Source organism: Anolis sagrei, chromosome 5 (genome assembly GCF_037176765.1).
Source record: "Anolis sagrei isolate rAnoSag1 chromosome 5, rAnoSag1.mat, whole genome shotgun sequence".
Lineage (NCBI taxonomy): Eukaryota > Metazoa > Chordata > Lepidosauria > Squamata > Dactyloidae > Anolis > Anolis sagrei.
The window spans coordinates 47972390-47987261 of NC_090025.1; the positions used below are offsets into that span (position 1 = coordinate 47972390).

At 37.8% G+C, this 14872-nt stretch overlaps 1 protein-coding gene across 1 annotated transcript in view; it reads right to left on the reverse strand.

Annotated features, from left to right (window-relative positions):
- Window positions 1–2750: 2750 nt before the first annotated feature.
- TTC29 (tetratricopeptide repeat domain 29) overlaps window positions 2751–14872 on the reverse strand; it is a 128235-nt gene continuing 116113 nt past the window's right edge. Inside the window, exons 12-13 of the mRNA XM_060776201.2 lie at window positions 3701–3767; window positions 2751–3460 (exon numbers count right to left, since the gene is read on the reverse strand). Of these exons, the coding sequence (XP_060632184.2) occupies window position 3460; window positions 3701–3767 (68 nt within the window). The 3' untranslated portion in view covers window positions 2751–3459. The remainder of the gene's footprint in view (window positions 3461–3700; window positions 3768–14872) is intronic.

The following is a 14872-nucleotide window of genomic DNA, read 5'->3' on the forward strand; positions in this document are numbered from 1 at the left end:
GCAGGCATGATTGCTGGGGACAAGAGGCAGGGCCTTCTCAGTAGTGGCCCCCTGACTATGGAACTCGTAACCTGGTGATATTGGATCAACCCCCTCTCTCCTGGCCTTCAGAAAGAGAGTGAAAATGTGGCTTTGGGATCAAGCCTTCAGAGAAGTAAAATAGAAGGATATGGAATATGTACAATGACTACTGGAATGGCCCCAGATTATGATTGTGGATGGCATGGTTTTGATAATGGTTGTAAATTTTAAAACTGTTTTAATATGTATTAATTTTAATCTTAATTTAAATGTTTATTTTAATTGTATGTTTTTAAGGCATTATTGAATAGTTGCCTATGTCTAAAGCCACCTTGAGTCCCTTTCAGGATTGAGAAGGACAGGGTATAAATATGGCAAATAAATACATAACTTTAGAAGTAGAACATTGTGTGATAACATGATGGTTTTCCTTTTTAGAGGAGAGATAAGTCTCTTAAAAAAAACATCATTTTAGAAGAGTGGTGATTATTGTGCCAGAATGATTTCCCATACCAAGACATTCCTACCAGTTGTTAACTGGTACTCCAGGCTGGTATAGAATGTAGCTACCCATTTGTGGGGATGAAGTCCCTACATAAGTGGGCCCATTGCAAATTTCATGTTGCTATGGATCTATTCTCTTATGTATTTTATTTAAAACATGCAACTAGCTAATCTGAAGATCAGTATAGCCCTTGGCTAGATCTTCAACTCATGCTCCACTTTGTATTTTGCAAAGGGGACCTTTGCAGAACTTGTAGCTGTCCTCATGGCATACAGTTGCCTCTGACATTTTTTCCTAAAGATCCAGAGGGCATAATATTACTTTCAGGAACTTAGCTTATCCATAAAAGTTTAATTAGATCCTGCTTATCCAAAGGAGGCTGTAATTTATTGGTATGGATATGATTTACAATGAATACAAAGGGAAGGTGAATGAGATAATGAAGCTATCACCAATTCTCATTAGAAAAAATGAAATGTCAAGCATAAATATTAGGCATACGTCACTGTAGCAACTTGAAACAAGTTATTCAAAATGCAACCCTTATTCAAAGTATGTTTTGGTGCTCAATAATATGGGCTTAGCTTATGTACATTATATTGTAAAATACCTTGCACAAATAGAAACAAAACCTTACACATGGGTTGTTGTGAGTTTTCCGGGCTGTATGGCCATGTTCCAGAAGCATTGTTTCCTGATGTTTCACCTGAATTTATGGCAGGCATCCCTAGAGGTTCTGAGGTTTGTTGGAAACTGGGAAAATTGGATTTATATATCTGTGGAATTAAAATAGACAAGTTCTTTTACCCACCCTGGACATTCCACAGATATATAAACCCCATTTTCCTAGTTTCCAACAAACCTTACGGATGCCTGCCATAGATGCAGTGAAACGTTAGAAAATAATGGTTCTGGATCATGGCCATACAGCCTAGAAAACTCACAACAACTCAGTGATTCCAGCCATGAAAGCCTTCGATAATACACCTTACACATGGTTTGAAACATTAAATCAGTGGTGGGCAACATGACCAGTATTCTGCATCCTGGGCTGCTGACACAATACCTGACCATGTTAGACAATTGCGATGGTTTCCAGTGGGATATTATGCAAGTTGTTCTTTTGAGCAATGCTCCCAATGCACAATGGGGAACCATACAAGATGTCCCACTGCACAACAATACGGCACCATGAAAAGCATTGGCATTTTTTCAGCCAGGCACAGGACAACTGACTTTCCATGATCTTCCACCTACTATTAATAGTGCTCCATGACTTTGCTGTTGTCAATTTGAACCTCCCTGATACTGCTGTTATATTTGGGCAGCCTGTGCTTCACTGTTTCACTTAATGATTGTTGCACAACTGCCATGTTGCTTCTTCCACTTGTGCAATAGTCATGATAGCACAATTATGAAAATATTCTGGGAATATTATTGTTGCACAAAACTGCAGTTATAAGCTGCAAGCATAAATTGGCTTAGTAAAGTTAAAGGTTTCCCCCTGACATTAAGTCCAGTCATGTCTGACTCTGGAGGTTGGTGCTCATCTCCATTTCTAAGCCAAAGAGCTGGTGTTGTCCGTAGACACCTCCAAGGTCATGTGGGCAGCATGACTGCATGGAGCGCTGTTACCTTCCAGCCGGAGCAGTATTTACTCTTTTCGAACTGCTAGGTTGGCAGAAACTGGGGCTAACAGTGGGAGCTCACGCCATTCCCCGGATTCGAACCTGTGATCTTTTGGTTAGCTAGTTCAGCAGCTCAGTGGTTTGCTGATAGATACATAAGTATAAGACATTTGTTTGTTTCTAACCTTCTGAGCTGCCCTAGCACACTTTCCAACAAAGTGGGACACCATAATAATTTCTGTAAAGCATCTGTCTTGGTTAGAGTCCAATTTACTGTTATTATAGAAATCTGTGCAGTTCATGTATAAAAGCTTAACTTTTAAATGGAATCAGAAAGGTGCTTATTTTGCCTCTATAAGTGTGTGCTTTATATTAATATTACTGAAAAATATGCAAGAGCAAGTGTGCTTAATATTTACATCCCTCTCAAAGCATTTAGTATGTGTTGGCTCAGAGTTCCCCAAGAACTGCAACCTGCCATGAGATGTATTTGAAGCTGTAAATCTTGGCAGTATTCTGCTTAGATGTTACCACCTCAGGTGTTTTTTCAGCCATCTCTGCCAAATGTATTGTAAGATTTTAATAAATATCTTGGCAGTACCCCTTTTTTACAAAGAATCTTGGGAGAAGGTTAAACAAAAAGAACAATTCCATCAAAATTTGCAAATTTCACAAAATCTTTGAAAGAATATTCAACTCTTTATACATTTGTTGCTCCCCAGTAGTTCAATCATGCCACACTTGTGACGTTGAACCATTTGGATTATTTGGAGTGGAAGAACACCAATAAAGTAATTACAAGCATAACTCAGCAAATGAAGTAGATGTGTTCTTGGTCATCACTTCTTTAACAGAAAATCAGAGCAAGAGGCAAAAAAACAGGGAAATAGTGATTGGTTCCAACACCACAAGAAATAAAGAGCAATTTAGCATGTTTCAGCGCACTTTCTATTCAAAATTGACAATATCCGTGCATGAAATAAAACAGCAAACTCAGATAAGTCCTGTACAAGCAAGCAAAAAGATTCTGAACCTTCTAGAGACCACCTCAAGTTTTCTTCTAAAATGCAGCCACAAAGACATTTTATTTGAATTGTGTGAAAGGAATCTGATGCAGGGAATGGATCTGTCTGGAATCTGATTGATAATTTGGGCTGTGAAAAATACCACATGCTAAAGACATACTTAATCATCTCTGATATGCTTATTTTATTCCATTATTAATATTCCAAGGTTTTCAGTTCAAGGGTCATTCTAACAAGCATCTTCTCAGTTATTTATCAGCTGCAGAAGGCCTCCAAAAGCTCTGTAGAATGGGAAATGAATCAAAGTGAACTGGTTAACTGGGGGAAATCGAATTTTAAATGTAATGTCAGTATATATTTAGAAGTTTCATCACAAATAAAATCTGTCAGAAGTGAATAAAGCTGAAATGTACATTAAAAACATGCTGAGTTGAGCTGAAGGTTAAATTATTTTCATTATCAATACTTTGAACTGGAGCAAGTATGTCCAACATATAGTTTAAAAATACAACATTATTTACCAGGTAGTGTCTTTAGGAATGGGAGGAGATGCATGTGTATCTTCAGTGCTTCCATCATTCTTGGCATCTGGGAAAATACACAAAGAAATCTCTGAGATGCTTCACTGGCTACATAGATTATAGGCTATATGTCTACTTCTCCTGAACACAGATATCTGAGTGAACTTGCTAAAAGCTACCATAGCCTTTCCCACAGTTTCCAACCATAATTATTCTGCATGTGCCACATTAGAACCACAATATATCCACTTCAAAGCATGTCCTTTGGAATCTGATGCTGCAGCACCCAAGAATTTGCTCTTTCTTAGGACCCCAATTTGTATTCCTGATAGACATGTAACTGAAAAGAAAATTGATTCCACTGAATCAACAAAACACTAATCCACTATTACAATAGTAGAAAAATCCCAAGCATATACTTGTTTCCACAGCTTGTACAAGACACAATAAGCATTAATATACAATGAAACATAAGTATGTTGTATTCACAGTGCTAATTATTATTTCTTTTTATAGGAAAGAATCTTCCACAATATATAACAAACAGTAATATATAATGAAACATAAGTTTGTTACATCCACAGTACTAATTGTTATTTCTTCCTTATAGGAGGGAGTTTCCAACCAAAGATTATGTATCTGTGGAATGTCCAGGGTGGGAACCCCGCTTGCCCAGTTTCCAACAGACCTCACAACATCTGAGGATGCCTGCCATAAATGTGGGCAAAACGTCAGGAGAGAATACTTCTAGAACATGGCCATAGAGCCCAGAAAATGCACAGCAACCTGATAGGTTTATTGTTTAGATAGGATTTCCGGATCTGTAAAACAGATATGGACTATAACTGAGTTCCTTTGGGGAGAAAGGGCAGGTTATAAATAAAGGATTACTACTACTACTACTACTACTACTACTACTACTATTACTACTATCCAATGAGACACAAGGCTGCCACCAGTTTCCTGCCTTTATCTTTCAGTTCTTATATACTTACTTCCAAGATACAATGAAAATACAAAAATACCATCTATGGAATTTTATTTATTAGGCATTTGAGATGCTTCATAGTTTAGACCAGGAATGGGCAGACTTGGGCCCTCCAGGTGTTTTGGGCTTCAACTCTCACATCCCAGGATAATGTTCAATATAATGGGTATATATGCTCAATATAATTTGTACATATCTACTAACCAATATTAACAAAATGTTTTAAAACCTTACTAACTGCTGCTTAACTATTATCTGGAGTAACAAATGCAATTATATGAACATGTTCTATAGTAGTTTTATGAATATAAAGATGAATGAATTTGTAACATCTGACTACGCATACCATTCATATCCCTTGAGTTCTATTTTAAAAAAACTATACAGTAAACCTCATATAAGGGCTGTGTCAAAGTTTACAGAATAGGACCCTTGGTAGCTTGAATAACATTTCCTCGACAAATCAAGAGTATTGTTCCTGGCTTACATGAATATACAGAAGCCATTATCTTAAATTTAAACTTCAAAGGAACAGTAAATCCACTGTGGAGATATGAAGGCCATACTGTATCAGTGGAGTCTGCAGAATTTTTCCCCCACATAGCCTTACTGTGCTGAAATATATGTTGCACTTGAAAGCTAAAGGGATTACTTTTGAATAGTCATCACAAAGGTTGATTATATTTGTATATCACTTAGCTAAACCCTGCAGGCTATTATTCCATTAGCTGTGCTTGTCCATTCCTGCACTGTCAAAAAATTGATCATTGATACAAAGGCCAGATAGTGTGTTAAACAACGAAAAGGACTTAAAAAACCACAACAATATTACATTTACAATTCATTATAAACCCGTTTAGGTAGAAACCCTATGTATACTTATTTAGAATAACTAGACTGAAGAAAATCTTGCAAAGCTGAGGCTTATTCTTACTCAGGGAACATTATATCATTAAAAAGTTATAGTCAATCCAGATATTAGCTGAATAGGCCATAATCACAGAAGCATATCAAGTACAGAAGCACAGTCTTAAGGTACAGAAGCATGGGTGTCAAAAGTCTACAGGATTGTTGTAAATCTTATTTTTCTGGTTGCGTTCTAGAACAGAACGATTCAAAGCCAAACATTAACTTGCTAAGAATAATATCATATGAAAGCTGACTGGCACAATCTGGGGATTACAACCAGACACAGTGAAGACATCTGTCCTTCCCCTTTGCTACTCTGCCTCTGAATATACATTCCCGGTGTGGAATACATCTCACTACCTTAAAGCAGTAGATGTGGCTCTTAATGAGGCATGCTGCATTAACACAGGATGTCTACACCCAACACTGCTGGAGAAATTATACTGTTTAGCCAGTAATGTGCCACCTGATATCCGCCAGCAACAAAAAGACCAAGGCATTGACATCTCTGGCCCATCCTCTATTTGGATATCAGCAAGCATGTCAATGGCTAAAATCAATAAGCAGCTTCCAAAGATTTACAGAGATATTCACAGGAACACCTCAGGAAGCGAGAGTCCAAAAGTGGCAGGCTAAAACCCGGAACTTCAATCAGTGGCTAATACCGGATAAGAAACTTCCCCCTGGGCACACAGAAGACTGGGTGACTTGGAAGGTGCTGAACAGACTGCACTTTGGTATCAAGAGATGCAGAGCCAATCTTGGTGATCGAGCGTGGTCTACTCCAAGAGATGCAGAGCCAATCTTAAGAAATGGGGCTTCAAAGTGGAATCCACGACATGCAAGTGTGGAAAAGAGAAAACTTACTACAATGCAACCTAAGCCCTGCCACATGCACAGTGGAGGACCTTCTCACAGCGACACCAGAGGCACTCAAGTGGTCAGCTTCTGGTAAAAGGAAATTTAGTATAATGCAAAGTTTTTACATTTGTTTGTGATTTTTTAAATACATTTTAACTGTATTCTCAATTTGTTTTTGACATGATAAATAAAATACTTGCTAGGAGGTAGAGTGAGCAGCAGGACAGATGTATAGACTTCCAATGACTGTTGGCTTCGTGTGCACAGTCTAGCACTGTATAGTATGTTCTGTCATTGAACACTGTTGCTAAGGGTTCTTTTCCAAGTGCCTTCAAGAGACTGGGTGGTACATGGTTCTGCATGACTACTGCTGACTGGACTGGAACTTCTTGTGGGTACCTTTGCTATGATGGATCTAATTACAAAACATCCACCACTGCTATCCATATCCTGTCTTTAAATAGCGCCCCGTTCTTCCCTTTGTTATATACCCCAAAAGGCACCCGATTCTGTCTGATCTTGTCTAGTAAGCTGGTTCAGGATGGGCTAGCACTTGGACAGGAGATCACTAAAACTATCAGATACTATAGGCTATATTTTAGAGGAGCTAGCAAAATCACCTCTGAATATTCTTTGCCTAAGCAAAGCCTACAAAATTCATGGGGTTGCCTTAAGATGACAGAACATTTAAGAATTCTAAAGTTCTACAGTTAAGCAGCCCATTTGGTGACTCAAGAGGAAAGATGGATTTCTTTTTTCAGGATTGAATTTAATTTTACAGAAGCTCTTAGGATGTACAATTCAGTTGTGGATGGGACCAAAAGTGAGAGACTTGGAGCAATTCTTGGCTTAAAACTCTCACTACAGTAAATAAACTTTAGGAGAGACATTTCAGCTGGGGAATCATCAATAAATGGCATCAGGAGAAAGAGGGCATGGCTATCCGGAGAAGCCCAGTCACCTGGAATGAGACCTCAAAGCTGAAGTTTTCTGCTACTGGGATATGGAATAAGCAAGGAAACAAAAGAGATGAAATAGAACAACAACAACAACACCAACAACAACAATTTGCTACTATCTGCAATTCCAGAAGGAAAAGAGTTGAAGGAACTGATATAGCCTGGGATTCTGTTAGTGAATTATGACAAAAGTGAAGTTTATATCATCACCACTCATTTATTGGTTACTGTAGAGATTACAATCCACTACCAAACTACCAAAATTTCCTTCTTCCAAACCCACCTTTTCTCAGCTGCAATAATCTGGACCTGGTCATTTGCTGGTTGGTAAGCAGCAGCCTCTAGTTGTGCAATAGGTTAAACTCTTGTGCCAACAGAATGAGCTCCCACTGTCAGCTCCAGCTCCCCATGCACGGACATGAGAGAAGCCTCCCACAAGGATGGTAAAACATCAAAATATCCGGGCACCCCCTGGGCAACGTTCTTGCAGAGAGCCAATTCTCTTACACCAGAAGTGACTTCCAGTTTCTCAAGTTGCTTCTGACACGCAATTTTTTTTTATTCCTGTTAGCATCTTAGCCTATTTTCATTATCTTTCAGGGGCACCATGACCATTGTATTCATTTTAGAGTTAAATGATGGTAGTAAAGCACACAACCTAAAATACTGGTGTATAGTTGCTAAAGATATTTAGTATTTTAATTTGTGACAATATTACAACTCATTGTGCTTTTTGGGTTATCTGTTTTTAAATCATGTTGTAAGTCACTTTGGTTGCCAGGATTGGAGAAAGGCAGGATAAAAAAAAGGAAAGAGACATTTTAGCTACCTTTCAGAAAATAAATTAAAATAATTTTAAATAAAGTACTAAGTAGGAGACTAACTGTTTCAGAAGATTTAAAATGGAGAATACTCTGGTTTTACTATACAGTTGTTTAATGCAGGTTGTAAACAAGTTTTATTTGGGTTTCTTTTGAGACAATGTATTATACAGAGCCATGAATAGGTCTTTAGGAGCACATGAGGGAATCCTAAATGAACAACATGGAATATTTGACTGTGACTAGCTTTATATGAAGATTAGGGCTGACTATTGGTTTATTAAGATGTATTTTACACACCTTGAAATCTTTATGGATTTGAAAGGGATAATCTTTTAGTTGAGGTAAGAGATATAATGGAACTTCTTTTTTGCCATGCTTAATATTTGTTTTAGTTTGATTAATTATGCTCACATGATAGATTATTGCTGTTATTATATCTGTACTTATTGTGTTGTCAGAGGCTTTCATGGCCGGAATCACTGGGTTGTTGTGAGTTTTCCAGGCTGTATGGCCATGTTCCAGAATCATTCTCTCCTGACGTTTCACCCACATCTATGGCAGGCATCCTCACACCTCATGACCTCTGAGGATGCCTGCCATAGATGTCAGGGAAACGACAGGAGAGAATGCTTTTGGAACATGGCCATACAGCCCAGAAAACTCACAACAACCCAATGCCATCCTTGTATGGCCCTATAGATACCATGCAACAACCCTCTGTACTTCTTGTTTGTAAGCCACTTTGCACAAAATTCCTTTTTGTTTGGGGGAAAGGTTTTATACATTGTGGATTTTAGGACGAATTGGGATGGCCATATTATTGCTCTGAAGTCTAAAATTGCCTAAAGATGAAGTGGTCTCTATGAGTTATTCTGGAGTAGATGCAGCCCTAGATGGATCCCCTGCCCATTTAAACCAGTGGTTCCCAAACCTGTGGTCCGCAAGAACTAAAATATGGTCCATGGCCCCATGGCCTACACTGTTGCAATGATAGCAACTGGTCTCGCAAAACCCTCTTATTGTGCCGAGGCTTATTAAATATGGTTTTCTGTGGACGAGAAGATAGTGACTACTGGATGACATATGTTCTGTATCAGAAACTAGAGCTGATGTGGTCTATCCAATGCAATTTTCTGAATCAGCACCCCAAATAACCAAATAGAATCTAAAGTTGACCAAAAACCTATTCGTAATCCTTTTGGTAATAATGTTGGAGCATGGTTGATGACGAGCTGGACAAGACGGAATGGATTTACGGAACTCCGAACGTTGAGCTCAGGATTAGCCTACTACTGTGTTTATGGTGTTGTTGTGTATTGATGATTTAATTTTAAATTGTAATTGCTTAATTGTTTTTATATATGTATGTATATGTATCAAGGCATCGAATTGTGCCTTTCTCTGTAAGCCGCCCTGAGTCCCCCCTTGGGGGTGAGAAGGGCGGGGTAAAAGTGACGGAAATAAATAAATAAATAAATGGTCCCTGGTCAAGCGGTCCCTGGTCAAAAAAAGGTTGGGAACAACTGATTAAAACTTATAGCTGAACAATCTCAAGACCTGTTGTGGGTAAACTCAATGCATTCAGATTGTTTGTCCCTTTAATAGAGATCGCTAGGGCAAATCTTGCTTGAGCTGGAGTAGGGAAATACTACAGATAGGTTTGTGAGCAATAAACCTGAAGTAGGGAGGTGAATGCAACTTGTCTAAGAGTTGGCCTCTTTCACATGAGAAGAATGGAAATGATGTGTCAGATTTCTAGTTCATTACTAACCAAGGAGATCATCCAGAACAGCAATGGAAGCCAATGTACCTCCGAGAGGAACAAATACTTCCTAGGCTAGCTTCCTCCACGACTGTAATATTTCCTGGAGAAATCTAGTGCCGTGAACATAATTATTTCCAAAGGATTGGTGAAAGTATACATTGAGGACTGAATGGCCACTGCAAATCTGAGTGGCCACTCAGTGACCACATTAAAGCTATATACATCATACACATTGTGGTGTGATCGCCTGGATTTGAGGAAAGCCACTGAATAAATCAAGAAGACAGACTTCTCTGAAAGAGAGGGCACAGAACCTGTATTATTGCCTTTTAAGACACGTGTATGTGCTTGTAGACTGATCTAAATTCCACTCTGCAATCTAGCTGCCCCTTGAGCTCTAGGTGTTCCTATAGTTCATTAATATACATTATCAAAATAATAATGTTCAATGCTATTTTGATAGGGTTTTTTTGTTTGTTTTAGCAACCTCAGTAAGACTTTGTTTAGTGGCTTATGAAGTGTGCACCATTCCCAGTATTTAGAGATCACACTGCATTAACTCATGGCCTTTCAAGATGCTAGCTCAGTATCTTCTGGGCACAGAAACTGAAGCTAGCAAAATAACAGTACAGCATCTGCAATAAAACAGAATGCCAGGGAGATTTTCTGTAAAGCTAGAATTTTGCTTTAAAGCTTTTAAGCAGCATTAGCCTTGAGTGCCTCCCTTCAGGGCAAGGAAGTGTGGGAAAAGCAGGTTGAAGGCTCTGATGCTTTCAGAGCAGAGCCAAAGTTCCTGTCACTGAACCTTATAGAAGAGTCAGTTTTCTGCAGGCAAGCTCTTCAGAGAGGAAAAAGTCACCCTTCAAAGTCATCTGATCATTCCATTGGTATCAGTTCATTTTTGTGGAGGATGGGATAATTTCCCCATCAGTATCGATTAGCTCTTTCTTAATATGGGCCCAGAATATAAACAGATATGCAAGTCTCCATTTATAGAGGTAGAAAAAAAACACATTACTATCAAACCCATTTTTAAATGGATGGGGGTTTCCCCTAGGAAATAATGTTTGAGACTCAATGTAGCAGCTAGTATAGAATCTGAGGACACATAACTATGTAAGCGCTATATAGAATAAGTCAAGAAGTCATTATTTAACAGATGGTGTGTCACATCAAGAACTGAATGAAGCTAAAATTCTTCTGGTGTGTCCCAACTAGAGAAAACCACTCTATCAATTCTAGAATAATGAGTCAATAGATGGGTAAATCCAATTGATTCAATGCTTTTACTATAGTTCTGACTAACAACAGGCTGTATGTATCTATTTATAACATTAATTTAATTTTCCAAGTCTATCATCCTGATGAAATTTCTGTTCAGTAACCAAACACATATGAAATGTAGATAGTAGCTCAGGTATTATTTCCTGGCTATTGTCAGAAAGAGGGAGTTCTGCTATGTGTAAGATTTCCCAAAGAAGTTTGTAAGTGAAAGATTCTCAAAATTATTGTTAAACATGTTGGGATTCAATTCCACACTGCCCAAGTCTCAAGTCCTCAACAAGGAACAGATTAGTTATCTAAGTATACTTATTTATTTATTTACAATATTTATATCCTGCCTTTCTCTACCCCAAGGGGACTCCAGGCAGCTTACAGATAGGCAAAAATTCAATGCCTTAACCACAGTATATAATTAAAATACATTTAAATTAAAAATAAAAATCAACATTAAATACATTAAAACATTATAAACATTATACTAAGGGTTTCCTTTCCCCCATGTCTCCTGAATTACAGTTGGGAATGTATCTTTTCCTTCTCTCTTTCTGCTCTCGTTCTGAGTTGCTGTTTAAAATGAATATTTTTCTACTGCAAGCCTTTTTGAATTTGACTTCTGCTTTCTTACACTTTTTTTTAGTATGGAGAGTATGTGCTGTGTGCTTTAAGATCTCTCTCTGCTTGTGTGTCAGGAGAGATGTAGTGACTGAGTTTTTCCTTCTCTTGAAACCTTAGAAGAGATGGGTGTTAGAGTAGCTCAGACCCAGTTCTTGATTATTAAGAAATGCAGTTATTTCTTATTATTTTAAATAAACCTTTTGTTATTTTTAAAGATTGAACTCTGCATGCTTGCCTTCTAAGCTCTGAATTCTTCACAGTCACATCACTTGGCACTTCATGCTCTGCTCGCTAATGAGCTGATGCTCAACTTTTGTATCCTGATTGTTTTTGGATTCTCTGCTATATTTTAGGGTAGTTTTCTCTAACAAAACAAACCATCTTTTTCTTTTATTCTCATTCAGGGAACTGTTAATAGTGATACCAGCTAATAAACCATTCGACATTAACACATGTAAAAGTGTCTTTTCCTGCTCAGTGATGTACCTTTTTGCTCATTTTTGGTAACTGTTTTAGTTTACAATCAGACTAGCACACCCTCCATTCTGTATCCTCTTCTTCTACATAAGCCTATGTTCAGCAAGCATGAGGGAATGTGATAGATCTCATGCAAAATGGTAGTGGATTATAGCAACCTGACAGGCCAGGAAAGGATTGTGGGATCAAATCAAGTCCTCTCTTGTGAACTGCTTCCTGCAGTTCTGTTTAATTCTTAATCTTTGCTTCTCTATTTAATTTCTATCTGCTTTGGAGACCTGCTGTAATGCAGCAGTTAAAAATATATCCACATGTACTCATGGCTCTCCCCAAAGACCACTAACTTGACATGTAGGCCATGACAGCTAAGCTTCGACTACCAGGAAACCTAATCCAGGGTTTCCATCATGTCAGTTGTTGCCTTTATTTCATTACACTTTGACTTGGCCCCTAATGGATTCAGCTTCATAAAGTCTGTAAAAGAGGAAAAGAAAGCAATTTATTCATGTTTCACCAGAGCTCACTGAAGACCTGAATTTCTCTAAAAATGCAAATTATTTTGTGCCATGCAACAGAGACTGGGCAGCTAAAGCTCTTGGAGAAACACTCTTTCCCAGGGCTAATGTTTTTATACCCAGTGATGGAATAAATCGATTCCTTGATTATACCATCACTTTCTCCCTCTTTATTCTTAAAAGAATGTAATCCAAGACACCAAAAATGCTTCTCCACTTGTAAACTTTGCTATTAATTTCTACTATCTTAAAAATAAACATCATAGATACCAATACAAATTATTTCAAAATTACATCAGCAGAAGCAAATTTACAAAACATCCAGATTGTAAACTACTGATGAACAAAGACCCTTATTTGTGCTGGAATTTATGCAAGTGCAACGTACACCAGAAGGAAAATGTTATAGGTCAAAGAGACATACTTGCATTGCTTGAAAAGTGAGGACGTATTTACTGAAAAAGTTGGAAGTATTTAATGCTAACATATGCTTGCCAAAGACTACAGGCATTATGTCCAATGAGACTTGCTAATTCATGAAAAAATACATGAAAGTGTGTTTTTTTTAACATCTTGTTAAGTATAAATTGCACATATTAAAACGTTTTTGCACAAATATTTCTTTATGTGAGAAAGCCTAAATATATATATATATACAAAAAAGCATCCAAAGAGATAGAAGCTTGCCAAGTGAGGAGGAAATATTCTTACAAACAATTAATTCTTTTACTGCAATTGCAAGAGCACTCAAGTATCTCATATACATCCATTCAACTCCGATCAGTGGAAAGACCTAACTCCTCCCGCTCTAGTTCTCTACTTCCAAAGTCTAGTTAGACATGAAACACTCATCATCTTATTATTTAATAATGGATGTGTTTTCTACTAAATTTATTGTAAGGAGAATATATTTTGGAGTGGAATTTGGATGGGACATCTGTTGCATTCAAACCTTTTTGCGGGGGAGGGTTCTGGGGTGAATGCAACTGGATTTAATTTTTTGGGGAAAATAAATTGGCTTGTCTTTAATGAAAAATAAATAGTTTCAAAATTGGTTCTGATACACACAAATCACTGTATTTGCATCCTACTTTGCTCTCTTTTATGATGTGCCTACTGCCACATGTATTATTGTATTGTATTATGTATTATTGTAGCTGTATATATTATTCTGTGTGCATCACATTTTCTGGACCGTTCTGATCCAGAGCAAACAGAGCTCTGCCTTGAAACCTAATTATAGGGCAAGAGTTATAAGGCATGGCACATACAAAACACTAGATCCTTCCTCAAACAGGAAATATCATTTGCTATTTGGCAAAGAAATTGTTTGCTTCAACCAAAATTTTGGCAAATGCAAGTGAGTCAGCTCTTTTTTTCTATTATATTCTTTGTCTTAAGATATCACAAGGCCAAGTCTGGAGTGCCACACTCGGCAAAAGTATGATAGCTGGGACCCAATGCTGGTTGTGCAACGCGGTTCAGAATTAGAGAAGCGAAGACATGTGTGAGACAGCGTAGCGAAAGACGCAGGTGCGACAGAGTTGTGGCAAGATAGTTCACCAGAAAGGGGGAGGGGGGACAGCAAACAGCCAAGCATAATGCTTTAGGCTATCGGGATATCGCTTCTCTAATTCAGACCCGTGTTAGGCAACTAACATTGGGTCCCAGCTATCATATTTTCCCCCACACTTTTCAAATGCTTAGCAAGTTTCAAATATGTGGTATTCAAAATAGAGATGTTCAAATAAACAAGATTATGGGGACTGACTATGAAAAAAAAAGGTTCAGGAAAGAATAATTTGGGATTTGGATGAGATGACCTTTTGATATGATAGTATTGTACTATATTTAGTATCACCTATGCACATGGTGCTTAATAAAGAAGAAATCTGACAGGTCCCTGCCGAAAATGGACCTCAAAAGAGACAGAGGGAAACCACAGGCCAAATAAAGAAACAACCTGGAGTCATCT